This window comes from Panulirus ornatus, chromosome 15 (assembly GCF_036320965.1).
Source record: "Panulirus ornatus isolate Po-2019 chromosome 15, ASM3632096v1, whole genome shotgun sequence".
Classification (NCBI taxonomy): domain Eukaryota; kingdom Metazoa; phylum Arthropoda; class Malacostraca; order Decapoda; family Palinuridae; genus Panulirus; species Panulirus ornatus.
In genome coordinates this window covers 254,828-275,787 of record NC_092238.1, presented here as the reverse complement: position 1 = coordinate 275,787, position 20,960 = coordinate 254,828, and the positions used below count along the sequence as shown (strand labels likewise).

Genomic DNA, 20,960 nt, shown 5'->3' with positions numbered 1-20,960 from the left:
CAGTGTTATCATGCACTGCCATAGCCCTTTGTGTTATTATGTACTGTCATAGTCCTCAGTGTTATCATGCACTGTCATAGTCCTCAGTGTTATCATGTACTGTCATAATCCTCAGTGTTATCATGCACTGTCATAGTCCTCATTGTTATCTTGCACTGTCATAGTCCTCAATGTTATCATGTACTGTCATAGTCCTCAGTGTTATCATGCACTGTCATAGTCCTCAGTGTTATCATGCACTGTCATAGTCCTCAGTGTTATCATGCACTGTCATAGTCCTCAGTGTTATCATGCACTGTCATAGTCCTCAGTGTTATCATGTACTGTCATAGTCCTCAGTGTTATCATGTACTGTCATAGTCCTCATTGTTATCATGTACTGTCGTAATCGTTAGGGATGTTACCCTTGGTCAGAGCCCTCGCAGCTATCAAGTCGTATCTGTTAATCTGCTGTTTGTATAGCATATTGCTGACCCTGACTTTATGAAATAGAAAACACATATATACTTCCGCTGTATGAAGTATAACACATTCCTATAATGTATGAAGTTTAGCACACTACTGTCGCTCACTGTATGAAGTATAGCGCACTACTGCCGCTCACTGTATGAAGTATAACACACTACTGTCGCTCACTGTATGAAGTATAGCACACTACTGTCGCTCACTGTATGAAGTATAGCACACTACTGTCGCTCACTGTATCAAGTATAGCGCTCTACTGCCGCTCACTGTATGAAGTATAACACACTACTGTTGCTCACTGTACGAAGTATAGCACACTACTGTCGCTCACTGTATGAAGTATAGCGCACTACTGCCGCTTACTGTATGAAGTATAGCAAACTACTATCGCTCATTGTATGAAGTATAGCGCATTACTATCGCTCACTGTATGAAGTATAGCGCACTACTGTCGCTCACTGTATGGGGTATACCGCATTACTATCGCTCACTGTATAAAGTATAGCGCACTATATTCCCTCAGTGAATTGAAGTATAGCCCACAACTATCCCTTAGTGTGTTGTAGTATGATATGCTACTGCCTCTCACTGTATGAAGTATAACACGCTACTGTCCCTTAGCACATCGAGGTAAAACATACTATTGCCTCTCATTATATAAAGTATAGCGAGCTTCTCTCCCTTTGGGTATTGAAGTATAATATACTTCTGCCTCTCACTATATGAAGTATAGCAAACTATTCCCCCTTAGTGTATTGAAGTATAACTTACTACTGCCTCTCACCATATAAAGCATAGCACACTGCTTACCCTTAGTGCATTGAAGTATAGCATACTACTACCTCTCAAAGTATGAAGTATAGCACACTACTGTCCCTTAGTACATTGAGGAATAACATACTACTGCCTCTCACTGTATGGAGTATAGCACACTACTCTCCCTTAGTGTTTGAAGTAAAGCGCGGCCTCATATTCTATTTGTATAATACTGGTATGTTAATATCAATGACATATATTTCTATGTGAGGCATCTGTAAAGCATCTCCAGTATATATGAATGTCTCGTAGTGAAGTGCTGCAACCTGGTGGTAGGGACTGCTCTAGACAATGAATGATTTACGTCATAACCGTAATGGAAACGTTTGCCAACAACCAATCATATGACTTATCCCGTATCTTGGACGGTGACTAGCAGTGAACCCATGACACTTATAGCACGTCATGACGTTAGTTCCTGAAGTCTCACTAAATTTGTGATGTTAACAGTAAATATTGTGTTTATCCAGATATGTGCTACAGATTATCTTCTCCCAAGATAGCATGACTACATTTCTCACAGTGACTACTACTTACCCTGGTCATGCAATCATTTCTTTCAACTGAAACTTAATCATTATTCCACACGTCATGACACAGTAGGATTATGTTTTTCATTAAAACATTTACCATTATTCTTCTCTTCAAGATATAGCATCATCATTTGTAGTCATAGTCACCTCATGATACAGTAGCTTTTATATCTTATACTCCACGTCGCGCCCATTGTCTTAACTCAGTCAAGTGTCTTCTTGTTATAAACCGACCCTTCATGTTATCATATTTCCACCACTTGTGCAGCCCCCCCCCCCCCCTTCCCAGTCTAGTTACAACTTGCCCACACGAACATATATATCACCAGGTTACAAATCATATACCGGGACGCTCATATTGAGAAGGGTTGAAACACCATGTTCCCAGTTTTACCGTGGAATCATGAGATCACCAGTATTTGAACGGTACTTTCCTGTGGAATTTTGGTGCTGGGTTTATGTGTCAACGCATGTGTCATTTTCTGAGACTATGGCGATACTTGATGAGCAGGAGATGAGATATTAATAGACAAGGGTTGTATAGACGTACTTAGCCGAGTAAAGTGCCCACGATGGGTCGTTATCACCCCTGTGATACCTGCTATAGCGAGACGTGTGTGTGTGTGTGTGTGTGTGTCTGTGTGTGTGTGTGTAAGCGATGTATTTTCGAAAGAAATAGAACATTGAACCAATGGTCGCTGAGCTTGGAGTTATCTTTAAATTGCTTCATCTTATGGTTTATTAACCCGACAGGGGCTGGCGCCAGGGGAAGCCCGGAGAGGGGCGGGGTGACGTGGCTCTTGTGAGGAGCCCCTGGGGTGTCCGCGACCCCCAGGGGAGGATCGCTGCTGGCGACCCAAGCGACACGCGCCCACGCCCCTTATCCACGTAACGCCATGAACATCGCCAAGCTTCGACACACGCTTATGCGGTCTCGGACGCCTACAGGCGCCGAGATGAAGCAACAGAACAGCTTAGAGGTGCCGCCCCAGATCCGCTCTGCCTCATTCGACGAGATGCAGCTAAAGCCTGGTCGTCGCGAGTCGTCGTCGTCGTCATCGTCGCCCGCGGAACGGCAGTCCTTCTTGCTTCGCGTGCCCTATCTCGGCCCCAAGCGTTCCAAAAGTTTCGATTCCGGCTGCGGCGACGTTGACGACACCGACTCCTCCTGCCGCAGGAAAAGTTCGCGTCCTTCCTCACTAGACAAGGCAAGCCAGCATTGTGTCCACTGTGTCTACATGGAAGAGCTGTCCCGTCGGTTTAGCTGCGAACGCAGAAGAATTCCCTACAACATGTCGCTCGACTTTGTGAGTAGGCTTTATAGATCGCGGGAAGAAGCCGAGGACGAGGATGAGGAAGAATGGGATGAAGGCAGTTCTAGCGACGAGCTGCACGAGGTAATCTGCGGCATCAAAGTAACATTGAGTCCCAACTCGCCATCATCGGCTTCTCCTACGCAAGAAGAAATGCCAGTGCCGGCTTCATCGTCGCCACGCAGTAAGACGAAGCTTGAACGTCAGCCGGCAGTCTTCAGCATGAACACGAGCACAGAGCTGAGTTCGCAGGAAAACAGTATTGATTTAAGTGACGGTGGGTACAGCCATCATGGTTCCTTTCTGTACCTGGGTTCCTCTAGTGAGTACGGTGACGGGGAGCAAGGAGGGGAACAAATCAACGCTGGGGAGAGGGGAGGGGAGCAGGGCATTGCAGGAGAAAGGGGAGGGGAGAAGGAGGGCGTAACGGACGTGTTCCTAGAGGTGCCCACACGCCGGGACCGCGCCGCCTCTCTTGACATCTCCTTTGCAAGCTTCCCTAAGCCAGAGGAGCTGGTTAGCTCCACCTCCACTGGTCTCACGCGATCCTGCTCCCTCGAACCTCCCAAATCTCTTCGCTCCAAAAGTATCGACATCGAATTACCAACGGAAGAAGACGGTGACTACAAAGTAGTGGTCACTTCACCTAAGACAGCGAAGTACGTACGTCCTCAGGCTGCATGATTTTGCTGAGGATTTGTCAGAATATATTTAAGCCAGTGCTTCATGTTCTAAAGACGTGTCCAGAATGTTTATTTGGTTCACCAAGGAAGCAACGACAGTAAGAGGTAGGTTGCCTTGTTAATGTCTATAAAGTTTCTCTTCAAAATACAACCACATTTACTGCCTATTTCAAGACTGTTGATACCCACAGGAACCAGGGGAATTTAGTGGGAAGATTTAGTAGTTATATAGCAGAAACACACCCATACATACATACACACACACACACACACACACACACACACACACACACACATATACGGCCATGGATTTATAACACTTTCTGCTCTCTCATGGTGTTAAGAGGGCCTACAGGTTTGTGTACTTGTGTCAAGAGTTGAAACTTTGTGAATTGTTTACAACTGATGAAGCGGGTTTCTTCCATGAATCATGAAGTTTATCGTTACCTTTCAGTAAACTAAACTATTTGAACTCTTAATGAAGCGCTGTTCCCCCTTCACACACACACACACACACACACACACAATATATATATATATATATATATATATATATATATATATATATATATATATATATATATATATATATATATATGTACGAACAAAGTGCATATGAACGCGCACCTTCATAGAACATACAAAACTCCAACAGCCAGGATCGAACCCGGGACCCCTGTGCAACAGGCGGGAGCGCTACTGCTAGACTATGATCGCCCCCAATAGCAAATGACTATTCGAATACTATGTACTCGAATACCCTTCGTCTCACGTTGGTGAGCAACGAGGTCTACCCCGGTCATTTCCCAACTGTAGGAAGTGAAGTGTATTAGATATCTGGGAGTGGATTTAATAGCGGATGGAACTATGGAAGCGAAAGTGAGTCACAGGGTGGGGGAGGAGGCGAAGGTTCTTGGAGCGTTGAAGAATATGTGGAAGACGAGAACGTTATCTTGGAGAGCAGAAATGGGTATGTTTAAAGGAATAGTGGTTCCAACAATGTTATATGGTTGCAAGGTGTGGGCTATAGATAGGGTTGTGCGGAGGAGGGTGGATGTGTTGAAACTGAGATGTTTGAGGACAGTATGTGGTGTAAGGTAGTTTGATCGAGTAAGTACTGAAAAGGTAAGAGATATTTGTGGTAATGAAAAGAGTGTGGTTGAGAGACCAGAAGAGGGTTATTGAAATGGTTTGATTACATGGAGAGAATGAGTGAGGAAAGATTGACAAGGACTGTACATGTGTCAGAGGTGGAGGGGACGAGGAGAAGTGGGAGACCAAATTGAAGGTGGAAGGATGGAGTGAAAAAGATTTTGAGCGATTGGGGCCTAAACAAAGGCGTGGAAGGAATAAAGTGAATTGGAACGATGTTGTATACCGATGTCGACGTGCTGTCAATGGATTGAAACAATGAATGTGAAGCGTCTGTGGTAAACCATGGAAAGTTTTGTGGGGTCTAGATGTGGAAAGGGAGCTGTGGTTTCGGTGCATTACACATGACAACTAGAGACTGAGCGTGAACGAATATGGCCTTTGTTGTCGTTTCCTAGCGCTACCTAGCGCGCATGAGGGGGTAGGGGGTTGTCATTTCATATGTGGCGGGGTGGCTACGGAAATGGATGAAGGTAGCAAGTATGAATATGTACATGTGTATATATGTATATGTCTGTGTATGTATATGTATGTATACGTTGAAATGTATTGGTATGTATATGTGCATGTGTGGGCGTGTATGTATATACATGTGTATGTGAGTGAGTTGGGCTATTCTTTCGTCTGTTTCCTTGCACTATCTCGCTAACGCGGGAGACAGCGACAAAGTAAAATTAAGGTAAATGAATGAATAAGTAAATAAATGCATATATATATATATATATATATATATATATATATATATATATATATATATATATATATATATATATATATTGTTATACTTTGTCGCTGTCTCCCGCGTTAGCGAGGTAGCGCAAGGAAACAGACGAAAGAATGGCCCAACCCACCCACATATACATGTATATACATACACGTCCACTCACGCACATATACATACCTATATATATATATATATATATATATATATATATATATATATATATATATATATATATATATATATATATATATATATTATATTTATGCAGTTGAGTGGGAGATGTATAAAAGAAAGAGACAGGAGGTCAAGAGAAAGGTGCAAGAGGTGAAAAAGAGGGCGAATGAGAGTTGGCGTGAGAGAGTATCATTAATTTTTAGGGAGAATAAAAAGATGTTCTGGAAGGATGTAAATAAAGTGCGTAAGACAAGGGAGCAAATGAGAACTTCAGTGAAGGGCGCTAATGGGGAGGTGATAACAAGTAGTGGTGATGTGAGGAGATGGATTGAGTATTTTGAAGGTTTGTTGAATGTGTTTGATGATAGAGTGGCAGATATAGGGTGTTTTGGTCGAGGTGGTGTGCAAAGTGAGAGGGTTAGAGAAAATGATTTGGTAAACAGAGAAGAGGTAGTAAAAGCTTTGCGGAAGATGAAAGCCGGCAAGGCAGCGGGTTTGGATGGTATTGCAGTGGAATTTATTTAAAAAGGGGATGACTGTATTGTTGACTGGTTGGTAAGGTTATTTGATGTATGTATGACTCATGGTGAGGTGCCTGAGGATTGGCGAAATGCTTGCATAGTGCCATTGTACAAAGGCAAAGGGGATAAGAGTGAGTGCTCAAATTACAGAGGTATAAGTTTGTTGAGTATTCCTGGTAAATTATATGGGAGGATATTGATTGAGAGGGTGAAGGCATGTACAGAGCATCAGATTGGGGAAGAGCAGTGTGGTTTCAGAAGTGGTAGAGGATGTGTGGATCAGGTGTTTGCTTTGAAGAATGTATGTGAGAAATACTTAGAAAAACAAATGGATTTGTATGTAGCATTTATGGATCTGGAGAAGGCATATGATAGAGTTGATAGAGATGCTCTGTGGAAGGTATTAAGGATATATGGTGTGGGAGGCAAGTTGTTAGAAGCAGTGAAAAGTTTTTATCGAGGATGTAAGGCATATGTACGTGTAGGAAGAGAGGAAAGTGATTGGTTCTCAGTGAATGTAGGTTTGCGGCAGGGGTGTGTGATGTCTCCATGGTGGTTTAATTTGTTTATGGATGGGGTTGTTAGGGAGGTGAATGTAAGAGTTATGGAAAGAGGGGCAAGTATGAAGTCTGTTGTGGATGAGAGAGCTTAGGAAGTGAGTCAGTTGTTGTTCGCTGATGATACAGCGCTGGTGGCTGATTCATGTGAGAAACTGCAGAAGCTGGTGACTGAGATTGGTAAAGTGTGTGAAAGAAGAAAGTTAAGAGTAAATGTGAATAAGAGCAAGGTTATTAGGTACGGTAGGGTTGAGGGTCAAGTCAATTAGGAGGTAAGTTTGAATGGAGAAAAACTGGAGGAAGAAAAGTGTTTTAGATATCTGGGAGTGGACCTGGCAGCGGATGGAACCATGGAAGCGGAAGTGGATCATAGGGTGGGGGAGGGGGCGAAAATCCTGGGAGCCTTGAAGAATGTGTGGAAGTCGAGAACATTATCTCGGAAAGCAAAAATGGGTATGTTTGAAGGAATAGTGGTTCCAACAATGTTGTATGGTTGCGAGGCGTGGGCTATGGATAGAGTTGTGCGCAGGAGGATGGATGTGCTGGAAATGAGATGTTTGAGGACAATGTGTGGTGTGAGGTGGTTTGATCGAGTAACGTAAGGGTAAGAGAGATGTGTGGAAATAAAAAGAGCGTGGTTGAGAGAGCAGAAGAGGGTGTTTTGAAGTGGTTTGGGCACATGGAGAGGATGAGTGAGGAAAGATTGACCAAGAGGATATATGTGTCGGAGGTGGAGGGAACAAGGAGAAGAGGGAGACCAAATTGGAGGTGGAAAGATGGAGTGAAAAAGATTTTGTGTGATCGGGGCCTGAACATGCAGGAGGGTGAAAGGAGGGCAAGGAATAGAGTGAATTGGATCGATGTGGTATACCGGGGTTGACGTGCTGTCAGTGGATTGAATCAAGGCATGTGAAGCGTCTGGGGTAAACCGTGGAAAGCTGTGTAGGTATGTATATTTGCGTGTGTGGACGTATGTATATACATGTGTATGGGGGGGGGTGGGTTGGGCCATTTCTTTCGTCTGTTTCCTTGCGCTACCTCGCAAACGCGGGAGACAGCGACAAAGTATAAAAAATATATATATATATATATATATATATATATATATATATATATATATATATATATATATATATATATATATTGGAAAGGACCATAATTCAGCGCGTGATCAAGTATATTCCTATGATAGGATTCTTGTAAACGTATATTGCTTAAATTACCAGATAATTGTTTTTCTTTATCAGATTCTGAATTTTTCATTGTTTTTGATATCTCATTTTACATGGCAGGGTAGTTTGTGTGAAACACCTTCAAGGATTGTCTCTACGTTTCGATTTGAATCCATCAAATCATATTTTAGGGCGTGTGGAGAGGGCAGTGGAGCTGGTGGGAATGATTGCGGAGAGCAGGGTGAGGCTGTGTAATACCTGTAGGCGGACGTGATTCTATCGCTGCACGCTCATTGGCTCTAAAGTGATGCTACAGCTACACACTTCTGAAGATGATTTGATGGCGTCAAATCGAAACGTTGAGACAACCCTTGGAGGTGTCTTACACAGTCTTCCTGCCATGTAAAAAGAGACAACTTAAAAAAACAAACAATCTGATGAAAGAAACAGTTTTCTGGTTACCTTATCAGAATATATAGTATCATTATTGTATACAATGATGTGTCGTACTTGGTCTGTTTTATACTTAAGAAACTGTTTTTGAAGTTACTGTGTCCATGATAAGTCTCGTCCACCTTCTGATACATTTTCATAGGCGATGTCACACTTACATTTTAGTACTTTTTCATTTCTCTTTTGGCCTGATTGCCATCTGCAGACATATGAGCATGGAATTGGCAAGGTTCCTGAAGTATTCCTAGCCCATGTTCTGTGTCCAAAGGATCTTGATCTCCTGAATGAAGCGAGACATTGGTGTTGCAGTAAGCAGCCGCCTGATCGTGAGTTCTGAGCGCCAAATGCACTTGAATATCTCACCTGTACCCACTTTTTCTTGCTTTTAGGCGAGAATTCGGGCTTTATCTTCCTTAGAAAGGTAAGAGCCAACCATCTTGAAGCACATTTGGAAGAAATATAACGCTAAGAAGCAAAATTCCCAAAATGAAATGGCAGCCTGAAAGGACATTATTCCCATAGAATAACCTGGAGCACAATGAGGCGGGTTTACTGGGGCTCACGCCATTAGGAACACGAATCTTAGCGACCAGATGTACAATAATTTCGCCCTGAGAGCGTCATATTCTTGAACCCACAACAAACTATAGCCGTGTATCGCCATTGAAAATATATAGGGAGCGAACAAAGTTTTTGCGGACACTAAGTTGCTTTGATGTTACAGTACAGTAAAACTTTCACACACAACTTTAGCTCTGTATTCAGCTTTTGCTTTCTTCATTCTGAAAAAAAAAAATAAGAGCGTGTAGCTATTCATTCTAGCTAGTTTCTTCTTCATTTTGGAAGAAAAGAAGTAAGTGTAGAAATTCAGGCCAGCGCTACAATTTGTCCTTTACATATTTCACATGATAGTTTTGATGACATTCCAGTTTATGTTTGTACTTCACACACTGATTTTTTTTTTTTGCAACTTCAGTTTAATTTGCGAAAATATGAGATTGGTGGAGCGTGGATTGGTACATCATAAAATATGAGATTGGCGGAGCGTGGATTGGTACATTATAAACTATGAGATTGGTGGAGCGTGGATTGGTACATTATGAAATATGAGATTGGTGGAGCGTGGATTGGTACATTATGAAATATGAGATTGGTGGAGCGTGGATTGGTATATTATAAAATATGAGATTGGTGGAGCGTGGATTGGTACATTATGAAATATGAGATTGGTGGAGCGTGGATTGGTACATTATGAAATATGAGATTGGTGGAGCGTGGATTGGTACATCATAAAATATGAGATTGGCGGAGCGTGGATTGGTACATTATAAACTATGAGATTGGTGGAGCGTGGATTGGTACATTATGAAATATGAGATTGGTGGAGCGTGGATTGGTACATTATGAAATATGAGATTGGTGGAGCGTGGATTGGTACATTATGAAATATGAGATTGGTGGAGCGTGGATTGGTACATTATGAAATATGAGATTGGTGGAGCGTGGATTGGTACATTATGAAATATGAGATTGGTGGAGCGTGGATTGGTACATTATAAAATATGAGATTGGTGGAGCGTGGATTGGTACTTTATAAAATATAAGATTGGTGGAGCGTGGATTGGTACATTACAAAATATGAGATTGGTGGAGCGTGGATTGGTACATTATGAAATATGAGATTGATGAAGCGTGGATTGGTACATTATGTTTTAATCTACGATGATGATAAGAGGTGTCGATAATTGGGGTTGGGGGGAGGGGGGCTATGATTGTAGGGTGAAATATTCATATATTTATTTATTTTGCTTTGTCGCTGTCTCCCGCGTTTGCGAGGTAGCGTAAGGAAACAGACGAAAGAAATGGCCCAACCCACCTCCATACATATGTATATACATACACGTCCACACACGCAAATATACATACCTATACATCTCATTGTACACATATATATACACACACAGACATATACTTATATACACATGTACATAATTCATACTGTCTGCCTTTATTTATTCCCATCGCCACCTCGCCACACATGGAGTAACATCCCCCTTCCCCCTCATGTGTGCGAGGTAGCGCTAGGAAAAGGCAACAAAGGCCCCATTCGCTCACACTCAGTCTCCAGCTGCCACGTAATAATGCCCGAAACCACAGCTCCCTTTCCACATCCAGGCCCCACAGAACTTTCCATGGTTTACCCCAGACGCTTCACATGCCCTGATTCAATCCATTGACAGCACGTCGACCCCGGTATACCACATCGATCCAATTCACTCTATTCCTTGCCCGCCTTTCACCCTCCTGCATGTTCAGGCCCCGATCACTCAAAATCTTTTTCACTCCATCTTTCCACCTCCAATTTGGTCTCCCACTTCTCCTCGTTCCCTCCACCTCCGACACATATATCCTCTTGGTCAATCTTTCCTCACTCATTCTCTCCATGTGCCCAAACCATTTCAAAACACCCTCTTCTACTCTCTCAACCACGCTCTTTTTATTTCCACACATCTCTCTTACCCTATTATTACTTACTCGATCAAACCACCTCACACCACATATTGTCCTCAAACATCTCATTTCCAGCACATCCACCCTCCTGCGCACAATTCTATCCATAGCCCACGCCTCGCAACCATACAGCATTGTTGGAACCACTATTCCTTCAAACATACCCATTTTTGCTTACGGAAATAATGTTCTCGACTTCCACACATTCTTCAAGGCTCCCAGGATTTTCGCCCCTCCCCCACCCTATGATTCACTTCCGCTTCCATGGTTCCATCCGCTGCCAGATCCACTCCCAGATATCTAAAACACTTTACTTCCTCCAGTTTTTCTCCATTCAAACTTACCTCCCAATTGACTTGACCCTCAACCCTACTGTACCTAATAACCTTGCTCTTATTCACATTTACTCTTAACTTTCTTCTTTCACACACTTTACCAAACTCAGTCACCAGCTTCTGCAGTTTCTCACATGAATCAGCCACCAGCGCTGTATCATCAGCGAACAACAACTGACTCACTTCCCAAGCTCTCTCATCCCCAACAGACTGCATACTTGCCCCTCCTTCCAAAACTCTTGCATTCACCTCCCTAACAACCCCATCCATAAACAAATTAAACAACCATGGAGACATCACACACCCCTGCCGCAAACCTACATTCACTGAAAACCAATCACTTTCCTTAATAGTATACTTAATGATATCACTTTACTTAATGATAAACTAAATAATGAACTTAGAATTAAGTAAAGCACTTTTCGAAATCAACGAAACCTATAGATACTTCAAGTAACTTCCAGTAGCAGCTGAGATTTTACTGTAACTTGTGACGGAAGTATACCAGCGTTATTGGCATCTACTACGTTACTCCATCTGATCAAAGTAACGTAAATCTTGAGTGCTGTTTTTGTAGTTACTTGTGGTATTCGCATGTTGAGTTCTTTTCCAAGAAAAGAAAAAAAATGCCAAATTTCACATTAATGAACTCCAAATTTTCCCTGATCCTTATAGCCCACCTACTGTCGACAATGAGATTCGTAAAAAGAGATAATGAACCAAAGGCCTGGCTCCGCCGACCTTATTGTATGACCTGTACGATACACCGCCATTATATTCTCCACACAGTACACTATCATTATATTTTTCATATAGATCATTAGCAGTGCCTTACAAATTCAAGAGTATTCTAGAATTAGTTTTATGTTCCTCAAAGTGGAACTCTGCCATGTTGTTTTATTTTGATTCACCATATTATTTTTTTCCATTGTAAAAGGTAGTAGGTTGATGGTATTTATAGTTTCCATTTGGGTCATAATTGATGGTCCCATCCCATTACAAAAATTGGAGGGGCTTTACCGGTGTGGCAGAGCTGGAGATAACCCACCCAGGTAACGTTTATGGTTTCCTTCTTTTACCGGTGTGGCAGAGCTGGAGATAACCCACCCAGGTAACGTTTATGGTTTCCTTCTTTTTTCCTGTAGCAAACTGTCCTCTCCCGCCTCCATTTAAGGTTCTAGGATTGTTTTAAACTTTTATTTTACTTTTTTCCTGTATTTTTAAGCGTTCTATATTTTAAAGTTATTTCAATGTTTGTCTTAATATTTCTTATCATTTTATTAATTTTTTTCATGATTATTAGCATCTGAGGCTCGATGGTACAACTTTTGTATTATAGCATGAACTCGGACCAGCAAGTCAAAGACCAAGTTATCGTGCGCTTCAAGAGGTAAATCAGTATAGTTCCGCTGGCCTTCATAGTTTTATTGATATTCATATTGTTCCTAGGCATGCGATTGTTGTTTGTTATAACAACAGTAGTGGTCATATCTTGTATTGTTCTTGCCTAGTTGTACTTAATCTTGCAGGAACACCGACCTCTGTGCCTCTCTCCTTCATGTACTCGTATGTTCTTTCTTCTTCCAACTAGTCTGCTTCCCATTACTATTACCTCTGCCCACTTGCCTGGCCGCTAATGACACTGGTATTTGGTCTTCAGGAAAGCCATCAACTCTGAGGTGGAGATCCAGTGTGAGAATGGTGAGCGTCGCGTGCTGCGCTCCACCTGTGACTGGAATGAGGGGGCCATCAACGGGGACCACCTGTGGTGCCCCACCTCCGCTTCGGGCGACTTCTGCTACGTGGGAGAGGACTACTGTTGTGTGAGTACCCACCTGCCCATGCCTTCGTCTCTTTTCCTCCCTTCCAGGAACAATTCGCGCTCCATGTTCTGTAGTGCCTTAATGTAAAGTGGATATGGGAAGAATGGATGACCGAAAACTTGATAGTCCATGAAAAGTCTATTTCCTTAATGGAAATATTATCTTGAGGTCCTGGATATATATATATATATATATATATATATATATATATATATATATATATATATATATATATATATATATATATTTTTTGTCGCTGTCTCCCGCGTTTGCGAGGTAGCGCAAGGAAACAGACGAAAGAAATGGCCCAACCACCCCCATACACATGTATATACATACACGTCCACACACGCAAATATACATACCTACACAGCTTTCCATGGTTTACCCCAGACGCTTCACATGCCCTGATTCAATCCACTGACAGCACGTCAACCGCGGTATACCACATCGCTCCAATTCACTCTATTCCTTGCCCTCCTTTCACCCTCCTGCATGTTCAGGCCCGATCACACAAAATCTTTTTCACTCCATCTTTCCACCTCCAATTTGGTCTCCCTCTTCTCTCGTTCCCTCCACCTCCGACACATAGATCCTCTTGGTCAATCTTTCCTCACTCATTCTCTCCATGTGCCCAAACCATTTCAAAACACCCTCTTCTGCTCTCTCAACCACGCTCTTTTTATTTCCACACATCTCTCTTACCCTTACGTTACTTACTCGATCAAACCACCTCACACCACACATTGTCCTCAAACACCTCATTTCCAGCACATCCATCCTCCTGCGCACAACTCTATCCATAGCCCACGCCTCGCAACCATACAACATTGTTGGAACCACTATTCCTTCAAACATACCCATTTTTGCTTTCCGAAATAATGTTCTCGACTTCCACACATTCTTCAAGGCTCCCAGGATTTTCGCCCCTCCCCCACCCTATGATTCACTTCCGCTTCCATGGTTCCATCCGCTGCCAGATCCACTCCCAGATATCTAAAACACTTTACTTCCTCCAGTTTTTCTCCATTCAAACTTACCTCCCAATTGACTTGACCCTCAACCCTACTGTACCTAATAACCTTGCTCTTATTCACATTTACTCTTAACTTTCTTCTTTCACACACTTTACCAAACTCAGTCACCAGCTTCTGCAGTTTCTCACATGAATCAGCCACCAGCGCTGTATCATCAGCGAACAACAACTGACTCACTTCCCAAGCTCTCTCATCCCCAACAGACTGCATACTTGCCCCTCCTTCCAAAACTCTTGCATTCACCTCCCTAACAACCCCATCCATAAACAAATTAAACAACCATGGAGACATCACACACCCCTGCCGCAAACCTACATTCACTGAAAACCAATCACTTTCCTTAATAGTATACTTAATGATATCACTTTACTTAATGATAAACTAAATAATGAACTTAGAATTAAGTAAAGCACTTTTCGAAATCAACGAAACCTATAGATACTTCAAGTAACTTCCAGTAGCAGCTGAGATTTTACTGTAACTTGTGACGGAAGTATACCAGCGTTATTGGCATCTACTACGTTACTCCATCTGATCAAAGTAACGTAAATCTTGAGTGCTGTTTTTGTAGTTACTTGTGGTATTCGCATGTTGAGTTCTTTTCCAAGAAAAGAAAAAAAATGCCAAATTTCACATTAATGAACTCCAAATTTTCCCTGATCCTTATAGCCCACCTACTGTCGACAATGAGATTCGTAAAAAGAGATAATGAACCAAAGGCCTGGCTCCGCCGACCTTATTGTATGACCTGTACGATACACCGCCATTATATTCTCCACACAGTACACTATCATTATATTTTTCATATAGATCATTAGCAGTGCCTTACAAATTCAAGAGTATTCTAGAATTAGTTTTATGTTCCTCAAAGTGGAACTCTGCCATGTTGTTTTATTTTGATTCACCATATTATTTTTTTCCATTGTAAAAGGTAGTAGGTTGATGGTATTTATAGTTTCCATTTGGGTCATAATTGATGGTCCCATCCCATTACAAAAATTGGAGGGGCTTTACCGGTGTGGCAGAGCTGGAGATAACCCACCCAGGTAACGTTTATGGTTTCCTTCTTTTACCGGTGTGGCAGAGCTGGAGATAACCCACCCAGGTAACGTTTATGGTTTCCTTCTTTTTTCCTGTAGCAAACTGTCCTCTCCCGCCTCCATTTAAGGTTCTAGGATTGTTTTAAACTTTTATTTTACTTTTTTCCTGTATTTTTAAGCGTTCTATATTTTAAAGTTATTTCAATGTTTGTCTTAATATTTCTTATCATTTTATTAATTTTTTTCATGATTATTAGCATCTGAGGCTCGATGGTACAACTTTTGTATTATAGCATGAACTCGGACCAGCAAGTCAAAGACCAAGTTATCGTGCGCTTCAAGAGGTAAATCAGTATAGTTCCGCTGGCCTTCATAGTTTTATTGATATTCATATTGTTCCTAGGCATGCGATTGTTGTTTGTTATAACAACAGTAGTGGTCATATCTTGTATTGTTCTTGCCTAGTTGTACTTAATCTTGCAGGAACACCGACCTCTGTGCCTCTCTCCTTCATGTACTCGTATGTTCTTTCTTCTTCCAACTAGTCTGCTTCCCATTACTATTACCTCTGCCCACTTGCCTGGCCGCTAATGACACTGGTATTTGGTCTTCAGGAAAGCCATCAACTCTGAGGTGGAGATCCAGTGTGAGAATGGTGAGCGTCGCGTGCTGCGCTCCACCTGTGACTGGAATGAGGGGGCCATCAACGGGGACCACCTGTGGTGCCCCACCTCCGCTTCGGGCGACTTCTGCTACGTGGGAGAGGACTACTGTTGTGTGAGTACCCACCTGCCCATGCCTTCGTCTCTTTTCCTCCCTTCCAGGAACAATTCGCGCTCCATGTTCTGTAGTGCCTTAATGTAAAGTGGATATGGGAAGAATGGATGACCGAAAACTTGATAGTCCATGAAAAGTCTATTTCCTTAATGGAAATATTATCTTGAGGTCCTGGATATATATATATATATATATATATATATATATATATATATATATATATATATATATATATATATATATATTTTTGTCGCTGTCTCCCGCGTTTGCGAGGTAGCGCAAGGAAACAGACGAAAGAAATGGCCCAACCCACCCCCATACACATGTATATACATACACGTCCACACACGCAAATATACATACCTACACAGCTTTCCATGGTTTACCCCAGACGCTTCACATGCCCTGATTCAATCCACTGACAGCACGTCAACCGCGGTATACCACATCGCTCCAATTCACTCTATTCCTTGCCCTCCTTTCACCCTCCTGCATGTTCAGGCCCCGATCACACAAAATCTTTTTCACTCCATCTTTCCACCTCCAATTTGGTCTCCCTCTTCTCCTCGTTCCCTCCACCTCCGACACATAGATCCTCTTGGTCAATCTTTCCTCACTCATTCTCTCCATGTGCCCAAACCATTTCAAAACACCCTCTTCTGCTCTCTCAACCACGCTCTTTTTATTTCCACACATCTCTCTCACCCTTACGTTACTTACTCGATCAAACCACCTCACACCACACATTGTCCTCAAACACCTCATTTCCAGCACATCCATCCTCCTGCGCACAACTCTATCCATAGCCCACGCCTCGCAACCATACAACATTGTTGGAACCACTATTCCTTCAAACATACCCATTTTTGCTTTCCGAGATAATGTTCTCGACTTCCACACATTCTTCAAGGCTCCCAGAATTTTCGCCCCCTCCCCCACCCTAAGATCCACTTCCGCTTCCATGGTTCCATCCGCTGCCAGATCCACTCCCAGATATCTAAAACACTTCACTTCCTCCAGTTTTTCTCCATTCAAACTCGCCTCCCAATTGACTTGACCCTCAACCCTACTGTACCTAATAACCTTGCTCTTATTCACATTTACTCTTAACTTTCTTCTTTCACACACTTTACCAAACTCAGTCACCAGCTTCTGCAGTTTCTCACATGAATCAGCCACCAGCGCTGTATCATCAGCGAACAACAACTGACTCACTTCCCAAGCTCTCTCATCCCCAACAAACTTCATACTTGCCCCTCTTTCCAAAACTCTTGCATTCACCTCCCTAACAACCCCATCCATAAACAAATTAAACAACCATGGAGACATCACACACCCCTGCCGCAAACCTACATTCACTGAGAACCAATCACTTTCCTCTCTTCCTACGCGTACACATGCCTTACATCCTCGATAAAAACTTTTCACTGCTTCTAACAACTTGCCTCCCACACCATATATTCTTAATACCTTCCACAGAGCATCTCTATCAACTCTATCATATGCCTTCTCCAGATCCATAAATGCTACATACAAATCCATTTGCTTTTCTAAGTATTTCTCACATACATTCTTCAAAGCAAACACCTGATCCACACATCCTCTACCACTTCTGAAACCACACTGCTCTTCCCCAATCTGATGCTCTGTATATGCCTTCACCCTCTCAATCAATATCCTCCCATATATATATATATATATATATATATATATATATATATATATATATATATATATATATATATAGAGAGAGAGAGAGAGAGAGAGAGAGAGAGAGAGAGATGAAAAGATAGTAAGGCTTCTCCACACATACCTCCTCCTGCGGCACATCAGCCTGCCGGCTGCTGCCGTACTTTACAATGTACTTCAAAGATTATTTTATTGCCATACCATTCGAAGGCATATGATAAACTTGATAGAGATGCTCTGTGGAAGGTATTAAGAGTATATGGTGTGGGAGGCAAGTTGCTAGAAGAAGTGAAGTGTTATATCGAGGATGTAAGGCATGTGTACGAGTAGGAAGAGAGGAAAGTGATTGGTTCTCAGTGAATGTAGGTTTGCGGCAGGGGTGCGTGATGTCTCCATGGTTGCTTAATTTGTCTATGGATGGGGTTGTTAGGGAGGAAAATGCAAGAGTTTTGGAGAGAGGGGCAAGTATGCAGTCTGTTGTGGATGAGAAGACTTGGGAAGTGAGTCGTTGTTGTTCGCTGATGATACGTCGCTGGTGGCTGATTCGGGTGAGAAACCGCAGAAGCTGGTGACTGAGTTTGGTACAGTGTGTGAAAGGAGAAAGTTGAGAGTAAATGTGAATAAGAGCGAGGTTATTTAGGTACTGTAGGGTTGAGGGACAAGTTAATTCGGAGTAAGTTTGAATGGAGAAAAACTGGAGGAATTGAAGTGATTTAGATATCTGTGAGTGGATTTAACAGCGGATAGAACCATGGAAGAGGAAGTGAGTCACAGGGTGGGGGAGGGGGCAAAGGTTCTGGGAGCGTTGAAGAATGTGTGGAAGTCGAGAACATCATCTCGGAAAGCAAAGATGGGTATGTTTGAAGGAATAGTGGTTCCAACAATGCTATATGGTTGCGAGGCGTGGGCTATAGATAGGGTTGTGTGGAGGGTGGATGTGTTGGAAATTAGATGTTTGAGGACAATATGTGGTGTGAGGTGGTTTGATTGAGTAAGTGATGAAAGGGTAAGAGAAATGTGTGGTAATAAAAAGAGTGTGGTTGAGAGAGTAGAAGAGGGTGTATTGAGATGGGTTGGTCACATGGAGAGAATGAGTGAGGAAAGATTGACAAAGAGGATATATGTGTCAGAGGTGGGGGGAACGAGAAGTGGGAGACCAAATTGGAGGTGGAAGGATGGAGTGAAAGAGATTTTGAGCGATCGGGGACTAAACATACAGGAGGGTGAAAGGCGTGCAAGGAATAAAGTGAATTGGAACGATGTGGTACCATACCGGGGTCGACGTGCTGTCAATGGATTGAACCAGGGCATGTGAAGTGTCTGGAGTAAACCATGGAAAGTTTTGTGGGGCCTAGATGTGGAAAGGGAACTGTGGTATCGGTGCATTACACATGACAGCTAGAGACTGAGTGTGAACAAATGTGGCCTTTGTCTTTTCCTAGCGCTACCTCACGCGCGCGGGGTAGGGGGGGGGGGTATTTCATGTGTGGCGGGATGGCGGCAGGAATGGATGAAGGCATCATGTATGAATATGTACATGTGTATATATGTGTTTGTCTGTGTATGTATATGTATGTATACATTGAAATGTATAGGTATGTATATGTGCGTGTGTGGGCGTGTATGTATATACATATGTATGTGGATGGGTTGTAATGTGTAATGCATCGAAACCACAGCTCCCTGTGGCCCCACAGACCTTTCCATGGTTTACCCCAGACATTTCACACACACACACACACACACACACACACACACACACACACACACACACACACACACACACACACACACACATTTATATATATATATATATATATATATATATATATATATATATATATATATATATATATATATATATATATATCATATGAAGGTGAAATAGCACTTCAGTAGGATTTCATAAAATTTTATCTAACATTTAATTTTTCTATACATATGGCACGACATGTTTCGTGGAGACAGTCCACCTCATTAGGTGCCAACTTAACAAAGTTATTTAGATCCCAACTTCCCACTTGATTTCCGCTGTTCAGCACCAATCTCTACTGACCAACCACATTGGGAGAATAAGTTGTTTTGGTTTGAAGTTAATAGGGTGAGAAAGACAAGAGAAGGAATGGGAACATCTGACAAAGGGGTAAATTGGGGAAGCGGTAACAGATAGTGAAAAGACGATAGAGTAACGATTTTGAAGGACTTGATTGTATTTGATGACGGGGTGGCATTTGTAGGGTGTTTGGGTCGAGGTGGTATGCGAGGTAAGATAGTCATGCATAGGAGTTTGATGAGGAGAAGTGTAGTGGTAAAAGCCCTGCGTAAGATGAAATGTGGCAAGACGACTGGAGTAGATGGTATCACAGTTGAACATCGTAAGAAAGGGGGTGATTGTGTTGTTCATTGGTTTGTTAGGATTTTCATTGTATATTTGGAAGTGAGGCACCTGAGGGTTGGCGGAAACATTTATGGTGCCATTATATAAATGAAAAGGGGTACAAAGGGGAGTGTTCAAGCTATAGAGGTATAGATTCGTTTTCAATATATTTGATAGGTTGTATGGGACAGTGTTAACTGAAAGCGTTAAGGCATGTACAGTGCATCAGATGGGGGAGGAACAATGTGGTTTCAGAATTGATAAAGGATTTGTGGACCAGGTGTTTGCTCTAAAGAATGTGTATGAGAAATACTTAGAAAAACAGAAGGATTTGTATGTGGCATCTGTGGATCTGGAGAAAGCAGATGATAAGTGTTGATAGAGATGCTATGTGGAAGGTCTAACGAATACATAGAAAGTTGTTATATGTGATGAGAAGTTTTGATCAAAGGTTTGAGCGAGTAGGAAACGAAAATAGAGTGTTTTAGTTGAAGGCTGGTCTGCGGTAAGTGTGTTTGATATCACCCTAGCATTGTAATTTATGTATGGATGGCGTGCTGACTGGGGTAAATGCAAGATTTGAAGAGAGGGGCGAATATGCAGGCTGTCGAGGATGAGGGGGCCTGAGAAGTGATATTGTTGTTTGCTGATGACATATCAGTGGTGGCAGATTCGAATGAGAAACTGCAGAAGTTGGTGACTGAGTTTGAAAGTGTGTGAAAGGTTGAGTTAAGAGTAAATGGCGATAATAGCATGGTTATTAGGATAAACTCCCTCTAGGACGGGGAACTCCTAGGAGGTGAAACAG

At 42.3% G+C, this 20,960-nt stretch overlaps 1 protein-coding gene across 1 annotated transcript in view; it reads left to right on the top strand.

Moving 5' to 3' along the window:
- Nucleotides 1-20,960, top strand: part of rdgA (retinal degeneration A) — a 243,246-nt gene that overhangs the window by 69,669 nt on the left and 152,617 nt on the right. Inside the window, exons 2-3 of the mRNA XM_071670254.1 lie at nucleotides 2,568-3,786; nucleotides 13,070-13,232. Of these exons, the coding sequence (XP_071526355.1) occupies nucleotides 2,711-3,786; nucleotides 13,070-13,232 (1,239 nt within the window). The 5' untranslated portion in view covers nucleotides 2,568-2,710. The remainder of the gene's footprint in view (nucleotides 1-2,567; nucleotides 3,787-13,069; nucleotides 13,233-20,960) is intronic.